The sequence below is a fragment of the Rhinichthys klamathensis genome, unplaced genomic scaffold (genome assembly GCF_029890125.1).
Source record: "Rhinichthys klamathensis goyatoka isolate OS25496 unplaced genomic scaffold, OSU_Roscu_1.1 h1tg000454l_1, whole genome shotgun sequence".
Lineage (NCBI taxonomy): Eukaryota > Metazoa > Chordata > Actinopteri > Cypriniformes > Leuciscidae > Rhinichthys > Rhinichthys klamathensis.
In genome coordinates, this window is record NW_026606946.1 from 1 (window position 1) to 10,000 (window position 10,000).

At 39.6% G+C, this 10,000-nt stretch overlaps 1 protein-coding gene across 1 annotated transcript in view; it reads right to left on the reverse strand.

Moving 5' to 3' along the window:
• Nucleotides 1–1,149: 1,149 nt before the first annotated feature.
• Nucleotides 1,150–10,000, reverse strand: part of camta2 (calmodulin binding transcription activator 2) — a 26,848-nt gene continuing 17,997 nt past the window's right edge. Inside the window, exon 9 of the mRNA XM_056236590.1 lies at nt 1,150–2,824. Within this exon, the coding sequence (XP_056092565.1) occupies nt 1,842–2,824 (983 nt within the window). The 3' untranslated portion in view covers nt 1,150–1,841. The remainder of the gene's footprint in view (nt 2,825–10,000) is intronic.

The following is a 10,000-nucleotide window of genomic DNA, read 5'->3' on the forward strand; positions in this document are numbered from 1 at the left end:
TGCTTCTCTGATCGACACCGGGAGTCCTGCGCTGTCTCGTCAGGTCCGAGCCACGGCCAGGGATCAGCACCCACACCTCCCTGAAACACAGAGGCGTATCATAGGCATACATGTAGGCACATACATAATCATATTCACTGACACTCAAATAACAGAAAACACAGAAACCGGTTAACTTGATTTACTAAAGTGACTAAAACTGAAATAAAAACTATCTAAACATTCTTAGATCAAGATACAAATTACTTAAGATATGAAGAAAATGTATCAAAATTATCTGCTAATGGGGTCAGAAAAACAAATGTATTTTCTGGCAGATATTTGTTCTTATTTTAAGCATAAACTCTCTTCACTTTGATGCATTTTTCACTTATCTTATGTCATTTTGATTCTCAAGTAACAAAAAAACCTGAAAGAATAATTAAAAATTACTAAAATATACAGCAAAATGACTAAAACTTTAGCTAAACCTAAACCCAAAACGTAATCATATTTTATTTTAGATTGTTGTCTGGGTATTATTTCTTATTTTAATTCAGTTTAACTTGGTGTATTAAAATAACACAAACTAAAGCTGATTTTTTAATAGATTTATATATATATAAAAAAAAAAATTAAATAACAAAATTACTAGAACTTTAACTAAAATGAAAAATAAAATGAAAAATATAAAAATAAGTGCTGGGCAACGATAAATCGTGATTAATCACATCTAAAATAAAAGATAGTGTTTGCCAAAAAGTTTGCACAAATGCATGCATATATATATATATATATATATATTATATATAAATATATACATAGTATATACATGCAAATATTTCTTATATATACAAAATAATTATACACAGTACATACATTTATTATGTAAACGCAAACTTTTATTTTGGATGTGATTAATCGTTGCCCAGCACTAATATATATATATATATTATATATTTCTAAAATAACAACGGCGTTACATAAACAAAACATGAGCAGAAACACATTTCTTAATCAAGAACAGAACTTTTGTCCTTCTATAAAGAGTACATGAGGCAAAAAGTGCTTAACCTTCAGAAAATAATGATCGTTCACCTCACTGAGTTTAATTGTGCAGTTATTTAAAGGAAATTCGCAACCAATTTCCAGTGATTAAAGAAGCGACGTGAAAGACTCGTACCTCCGGGTAGGACCACTCCGGTGAGAAGTCGGTGATGTTGGCCAAGCGCTGGGACTCCTCCGGCGCGCCGCCGGACGCGAGGCGAGTGTGTGTGTGTGAGGAGCGGGAAGGGCAGGAACGAGGTGGACGGCGTCGGCTGGGGCGGGACCATGTACCTGACGGGGTAAATAGGCGGAGTCGGGGCGGGGGCGTGGCTCACGGTCTCCTCGGTGATCAGCTCAGATATTAAGTCAGGGAAGGTGGAGTCAAACGTAAGCCCGCCTCCTCGCCGTCTATATGGGCGCAGTGGGTGGTGTCCATGGGCGTCACTTCTGAATCATAATGAGTGGGCGGAGACTGCTCCTCTTTAACCTGTATGGGCGTCATGTTTGTGGGTGTGGCTGGGGGCGGAGTCAGATTCTGTGGTTGAATGCACATGGAGTGTGTTGGTTAAAAGACAGGATTGCACTTGAAGCTCTGACTGCATAAGCTCCGCCTTTTCTCCTTCTTGAGGAAGCTGATTGGTCCGGCAGCACTTCGAGGGGAGGTGGTTGTGTTGGCGGCTGCCAGTTGGTTGTTGACGTGTTGGGAAGGAGAGAGCTGATTGGTTAGTAGATGAGTGGGCGTGGCTTGAGCATTGAATCCGGTGGGAGGAGCTGTGCCGTTTGTGGGCGGGACTGAAAGTGAGGGGCTCAACGAATCAAGCCCTAATGATGTCTCGAGATACATCGTGAGCAACGCAGGAGTCGTTCGCGTCGGAGAGAGCGAAAACGAAAAAGAGGCGGACTGGAGGCGGGACGACCTGGAATACTCTTCCTCTCCGTCTCAGAAGAGAGGGAAGAGAGAGAGGACGGGGGAGAAGTGGGAGAGAGTGAGAGAGCGAGAGAAGGAGGCTGAGGAGATGTGGAAGGAGGCGGAGACGGGGAGGAAGAGGCGGAGATGGAGGCGGGGCCTCCGTACGTCTGCCCTGTTTGGGGCTGTTGAGGAACGAATCGGGGTCGAACGGAAGAAGCGAGGGCGAAGGGGACGACGGTGGAGGAGCGTCCCGGGTGCTTCTGGGATAATGCGATCGGGTCAGCAGCAGTCCTCCAATCACAGGGCTGGGAAGTAGAGTGAGTGACAGCGTGGCCACGCCCTGATTCGCCGGGATGGGGCTCGGTGGGGAGGCGGAGCTTGGCGGAGAGGGCGTGTCATGTTTAGCCGGGACAGGAGATAAAACTAAGCGTCCGCCGGCACGAGTGAGCGAAAGTCGGGTCTCGCCGTTTGGCTCCTCCCCACATCCACGGCTTACCGGCGCCGCCGTCGTCATCACGATTACCGCGTTCTGCGGCAGCGCCACCGTTGCTAATCCGCCACGCTGGAAACCATTTCCGTTGCTCAGCGCGATTGTCGCCGCCCGCTGCGTTTGTGGCGGACTGGAAGATGACGAGGAAGAGGCGGAGCATGGGGAAGCCACGCCCACCATGTCCTCGATCTGATCTTCTGGCGGCTGCTTTCTCTCTGAAGGCACGACAGCAACTGACGCATCGCCTGGCCCCGCCTCTCGCCCGACCTCTGCTCCTGAGCCCTCATTGGCCAGATTCTGCAGCTCCGTGAGGGCGGGGTAAGGGGCGGGCAGTTTGGGGGAAATGATGCGATGTTTTGTGCTGTTGCAGCGATGAGGAATGTTGGATCCGGGAGATGCTGTGGAAAACGTCAGTGGAAGATCAATAAAACTATTGTTCAAAAGTATAGGGTCGGTGAATTAATGTTAATGTTTTTTGAAAGAAGGCTGCATTTATTTGATACAGTAAAAAATACAGTAAAAACAGTAATATTGTGAAATGCTATTACTGTTTAACATAACAGATGTCTTATTTAATATATTAAAATGTATTTCATTTAAGTTTCAAATACCTAGGAATTTTTTTTTCCAAATATCTACAACTCAGAAGTTTATTTATTAGCTCTGGATGTGTAAAGTTATGGAGTATATGTTTAACTAGTATGAGGAATGTATGACATAAACGGTCATATGTTTATGTCTGTATATTTGTATGTATTTATTTAATTATTTAAATAAAGAGAGCTCAATTAAGACATGTATGCAATGTGTAAATTGCATAAATTTAATAAAAATATGTTATACAATAATGTATTTCATTCATAGTTTACATTTCAACCTTTTGTAATTTTTGATATTTTTATTCATTTAAATATGTCTATATCATTTTTATCAGTTTTATTTCAGTTTTAATTATTTTCACACATCAAGTTAAACTAAATGAGAAATATTGTACCTCGTTTAATTTTTATTTCAGTTAAAGTTTATTTTATTTTAAGTAATGACATGTTTATTTAACTATAATAGCTTTAGTTAACTATAATAATCCCAGTCCTTGCTGAATAAAAGCATTATTGCTTTTGAAAATAAATCTTATTGAACCGAAACTTGAACGTAAGTGTATGAACAATTGAACGCAATCAATTGTTATTGATTAACATAAATCTGTGCAAAATAGTTTTTAGAATTTCTGTCAAATTGATTAATCGTGATAAATTGCATCTAACATTAAAATGTGTAAATATATATCCTGTATATACAGCGCATCTGGAAAGTATTCACAACGCTTCAACTTTTCCACATTTTGTTATGTTACACAGCCTTATTTCAGAACGGATTAAATTCATTATTTTCCTAAAGAAATTCTACAAGCAATACCCCAAAATGACAACGTGAAAGACGTTTGTTTGAAAATTAGCAAATATTAAAAATAACAAGCAGCATTTAGCGGTGTTCAAGCAGTTAAGGCCTTTAAGGCCGTTAAGCACAAAAGCGTCAAAAGACATTAAGTTTTATTTAGCATACATTTAAACACTGACATAATAGATGGAAAAGACCATTTACAGCCAATACAGGCAATTTACCATAGGAAATACATGGTTTTGAAGCTTTTTAACAGTTATAGCGCCACCTATGGTCCGATCTCCATGAAACTTTGCATGCTTCTTCACCATGTTATTACACATGTGCTCATCAATTTTTGTGAAGTTCTGAGTTTTTATTTATGATTTTGAGTGTATTTTGACACGCCCCCTTTTCTAAGTGACCCTGTTACAGTGAACCAAAGGGCAAAGTTCAACTTTTTTTTTGATAATTATTGATCTAGAGAGTCCAGAGAATTGTCCTAGACTGGTCTGGTTCTGATCGGGCGAAAAACCAGGGACTAGTTCGCGAAAGTAGGTTTTGGACAAAATTGGACATAGCAGAAATTTTTTCGGGCCTAAATCGATTTTGGAGATATACATTTTGACCGCCTTGAGTCAAGGATCACAGTGGTGTAAAAAGCTTGATTCTAAGTTAAACGGTCTAGGAGTTATGAGCAATTTAGTACTTTTGGTTGCTGTAGCGCCACCTATGGGCCAATGGGGGTCATACTCTGATAGGTTCTCCCAAACTGAGGCCCTAAATATAAGTCTCTAGGGCTTACGGTTTGGGCTGCACGATGCGTTTTAGGGGATTTTTTTTTTTTTTTTTTTTTTAATCCTTACAATTACAATAGGTTTTCAGCACTTTGTGCTTGAACACATAATTTTTTTTTAAAAAATCACATGTACATAAGTATTCACAGCCTTTGCCATGACACGCAAATTGAGCTCAGGTGCCTCCAGTTTCCACTGATCATCCTAGAGATGTTTCTACAACTGGACTGGAGTCCACCTGTGGTAAACTCACTGGACTGGACATGATTTGAAAGGCACACACATGTCTATATAAGGTCCCACAGTAACAGTGCATGTCAGAGCACAAACCGAGCCATGAAGGCCCAGGAATTGTCTGTAGACCTCCGAGACGGGACTGTATCGAGGCACAGATCTGGGGAAACAGTTCTGCAAGGTCCCAGTGAGCACAGTGGTAGGCATGGGCTAATGAAGCCTCATGAGATATTAAAAGAATATTTTTAGGATCCGCGCGAGTCGTTTTGGATTCATCAGCTGGATGCGCTCCGATATCCAGGTCTGAAGGAGGACATTGAGTTTAAATGTTTCTTATGATATGGTTTTTGTCCTATACTTATGTTTTTTGTCTTGTTCAACACATGATATTTGTCTTATTGTCTTATTTTCCTCTCCAGATGACCTGCGTTGAGGCAGATGGTTTTGGAGATACTTTTGTTTCTTTGTTAGTTTCACCTGTTGTGGTACTTATTATGTTGATTTTTCCCTATCCTGTTAGACCTGATTGCCTCATTGGGTTAATTGTATTCTGTCTGATTATATGTGGGACTTAAAGGTGCAGTGTATGATTTTTAGCGACATCTAGCGGTTCGGTTGCGAGTTTACACTAAGGGCTCAGCCCACTGCTCACCCCTCCCTTTCGAAGAAGCTACGGTGGCTAAAACGGGACAAACATCGTCGTCTGAGACAGCAGAGAATAGCCAGAGTAAGCCAAGAGTGTGTAACATTGTCACTGTTTCTGTACCACAGTCCATTATAAACCACACCATGGATAAAGTTTACAAAGCCATAGTCAGGTGAGGATCAAGGGTCTTAATATAATATAATAATAGTAATCAGCTGATTGTCTCACGAACGTAACCAGCACATTCTCTCCACATAGCAAACCCATAATACAGCGAGGAGAAGAACCACATGAAACTATGCAACTATTAGGGTGTAACGATACACAAACCTGACCGGTTCGGTTCGTCCCACGGTTTTGAGGTCTGGGTTCGGTTCGGTTCGGTTCATTTCGGTGAGGGGTGGGGGGGGGGGGGGGGGGGAGGTTTAGAAAGCTAAAATTGCTTTTATTATTTATTAAACAGTGCTTTAATGAACAAATTGTGTCCTTGTCTTTAAAATTACTTCAATACAAGTAAACGTTTCTCAAGGATAACAAAATTATCTGCTAATGCTGTAAACTACAGCCCTTACTTGCACATTACTATAACATTAAAGCTTAACAATAGAGCCTAGACTTTTAGCCTAAATGATATAATAATAATCAACACTCAAATAACAAATTGTATGAAAACATGTAAACTGCACATAAGGCAATTTTTGCATTAACATGTTTTTACTCTAATTTGTTATTGTTATATAATAATTTACACAGTTGCTGTTATTTTCATGACAACTATTTTAAACATACATTAAATAATCAAGATAAACAGGTTAAGTAAAATATAATATATAGGCTAATATATAGCATTTATTTAGTGAAAGAGTTAGCAAACCAGCAAGCTGTGGACACTGAATGACTTGCCTGAGGTAAATATAAAGCTATGTGAAAAACTAAGCGTTTTATTGACGTATTTCCGCTGTTGAAACACTGATTGAGTGTTTACACGAGTTATGATGCCTTTCAGTAAGTATACTGTATCTTTCAACATACCTTCGGGTGTCCATTCATGTTTATTCTGTAACTGAGGAAGAGATGATCGCGCCCGCGCTGCCGCATGCATACAGTGATATCTGTCACGCCACATCTAAGAGCGCCAAAACGGCATTTATTGTTTGCATTTCGTGATCAAATAGACATAATTTGAAAGATTACACCTTGCTTATTATCAAAAGTAACAAAACACTGAGCCAGTGTTAATTTTGTCAGCAAATTTTGATTTAGTTTTAGTCTTAGTCTTTTGACTAAAATGCCATTTAGTTTTAGTCATATTTTAGTCATCTGAATTGTTTTAGTTTTAGTCTAGTTTTAGTCGACGAAATACAATAACATTTTAGTCGACTAAATCTACAGTAGATTTAGTCGACTAAAATATAATGGGTTTAGTTCAATTGTAATGCGTTAATTTAGAATTTCTCTAAAATTTCCAAACCCATATACTCCCGGAGAAAACATCTATTAACCTATTAATATGAATGATTTTTAAGTTTGAACATGCAATACAGATACAGATTTAACTGCTGTTACTTTAAAAATATCTTAAAATGAAATAAAACCACTTTTCCTAAAGTACAACACAGTCTTCTTTACAATGAATGATATATTCATTCCTTATAACTACTTATACATCATTCTTTATTCTTTCAAGCAGACATATTTATTTGTATGAATTAAATATAATTAATCCTTATTAAAGCTATTAACAAACAGTGAATGCTTTTCTCTTTTTCTTTTGTTGCTTGATCAAAATTAAGGACACGGACCGCATTAGGTTTATTGCCACTGTCACTTTAAGACGTCGGATCATGTCCAATGACATGCGGATACAATTGCACTGATGCACATCCGACACACTCACAGTTTAAGACATAACCAACATAGTTTACATGAATACTCTCCAAAAAGGACATTTAGACATACTGTTGTGTATTTCTCCATTCAGACACGAAAGAGAGCTCAATTCAGTAGCCTACTCGCGCGCTGTAGGTGTATTGTGCATGACTGCACGCTTCGGGTTAGGTGTGTGCGCACAGAAAACCGCACCGAATAGAGCTCTTTTTTGCATCGTCACTCTTATTCAGAGATCTATATGTCTGCTCTACTCATTCTCCCAGACGTTCACATTTTTTAACGTTTTATGACCGCGGGGTAGATCACGTTACAGTAGCCTACAAATGTGCGCATCTACCACACACGCAGGACATCAGTTCTGACGGATCGCTTCCCAAATCGTCACTATCTAACATTTTCGTCTAGTTTTTATTCGTTGACGAAAATGTCAATAGATTTTCGTCATAGTCTTTGTCATTCAAAACTAGGTTTTATTTAGTTATCGTCTCGTTTTCGTCTGTGAAAAAATGTCGTTGACGAATAATTTTCGTCGTTATTTTCGTCAACGAAATTAACACTGCACTGAGCTTATTGCGATTATATGTGGTTAATGGTGGTTAGGCAACAGCCCTGTATTCGTTGTGTACACATAACACATGAGGTGCAATGAGCCGGGGCTGCAGGGGCAGCAGCGGGCGTGGCTGGGCGGGGCAGCAGGGGGCGTGGCTGGGCGGGGCAGCAGGGGGCGTGGCTGGGCGGGGCAGCAGGGGGCGTGGCTGGGCGGGGCAGCAGGGGGCGGGGCGTGTTCGGTTCGCCATGAGAGTATCGCGATACGTATCGTGGGTGGTGTATCGCGGTTTTTCGGTTCGGTTCAAATATCGTTACACCCCTAGCAACTATATATTTTTTCTAACAGGGAAGTAAAAGTTTAGCCGGCTAATATGAGCTGTTACTGTGGCTGAGCTGGTTAAAGCGTAAAGCCTTGTTTAAACTCGACGCGTCCGCATGAGCGCAAAGGTGCGCGCGGCAAAAATGACGTGATTGTAACAGCGCGCGCGCCTCCGCATCCCCTACACACCACTTACTACACACAATAGGCTTTTTTCTCTGATTTTGAAAACTCTTCGCGATCGACTTAAAATGCTTCCAAGATCGACGGGTTGGTGATTCCTGTAACGTTACTGTTTTACGGTCAATGACAAAAGTGCTAATCAGCTGTCTCACGAACTTAACCAGCACATTTATCCGCACATAGCAAAGCCATAACACAGCGAGGGAGAAGAACTAAGTTACATGAAACACTTCAACTACATATTTACACCACTGACAAGGGAAAAGTCACTACTCACGGTGTCTATGACTAGCTTCTTCTAGCTTTCTGCTGCTTCTTTTTCAAGGTAGAGACGAAGCGCGCTCTGTAGCGCTGTGTGTTCGCTGTCGGCTACGGTAGAAACATGACGTCACAATATGGCGACCTTCATAGAAGGGGGCGCCCGCGGTTATGTAGATATAAATGCCTCATTCTAAGGTAATAAAAACATTACGGTTTATTAAGTAAGTTCTTTATACACCACTGAACACATAGTTATGGATGTCATATTGCATTTCTGTTAATAGATACTCAAAATTATTACACATTGCACCTTTAACTTATAATTTTCTAATTTTCATTCTCATATCTTGTGTTCCTTTGCCCTGAAGAAGACCACTTATTTGGTCGAAACATGTACTTTTTAATGACTTAAGCCACATTCAATAAAGGCTTTTTAACTTGATCCTTCTCCTCATTTGAAGACTTGACTGAGTGCCTGGGACCTGTTCTTTTGTTTCTTTGGATCTACCCCAAGAGCACCTATCACAGACTTTATATACTTTACCTGAGCGCCTGGTTGAACCTTTTACAATATTTTTAGGTCATTCTGAGGTCACTCAGCCGCCCCCCCCCCCCCCCCCCCCCCCCCAATATATACAGCTCTAGAAAAATGAAGAGACCTCTGCAAAATTTATAGATATGTGTTTGGGTAAAATTAACATTTTTGTTTTATTCTATTAACTACTGACAACATTTCTCAACATTTCAGACGCATAAAAACTGATTGAAAATCAGGGATATTCCACCAAATCTTGATTTCTCAACTCTTCCTAAGTTAAAACATTAATATTGTGTTGTTTAAAAATGAATATGAACTTATTTTCTTTCCATTATTCGAGGTCTGACAACACTGCATCTTTTTTTGTTATCTGCAAATAAATGCTCTAAATGACAATATTTTTATTTGGAATTTGGGAGAAATGCTTATAGCATCAGTAGTTTATAGAATAAAACAAAAATGTTAATTTTACCCAAACACATATCTATAAATAGTAAAACCAGAGAAACTGATCATTTTGCAGTGGTCTCTTCATTATTTCCAGAGCTGTATATATATATATATATATATATATATATATACATATACACACATATATTATATATTTACAAACTTTAATGTTAGATGCGATTAATCAATTTGACAGCACTAGTTTTTAGCATAAAGTATTTCTCCATCACAAGCAGTTATTAATAATGAGCTCCTGTGGTCACATGACAAAAAAAAAATAGTTTACTCAAAAAAGCTAAATAAACACTACAATCGCGATGTTTGATT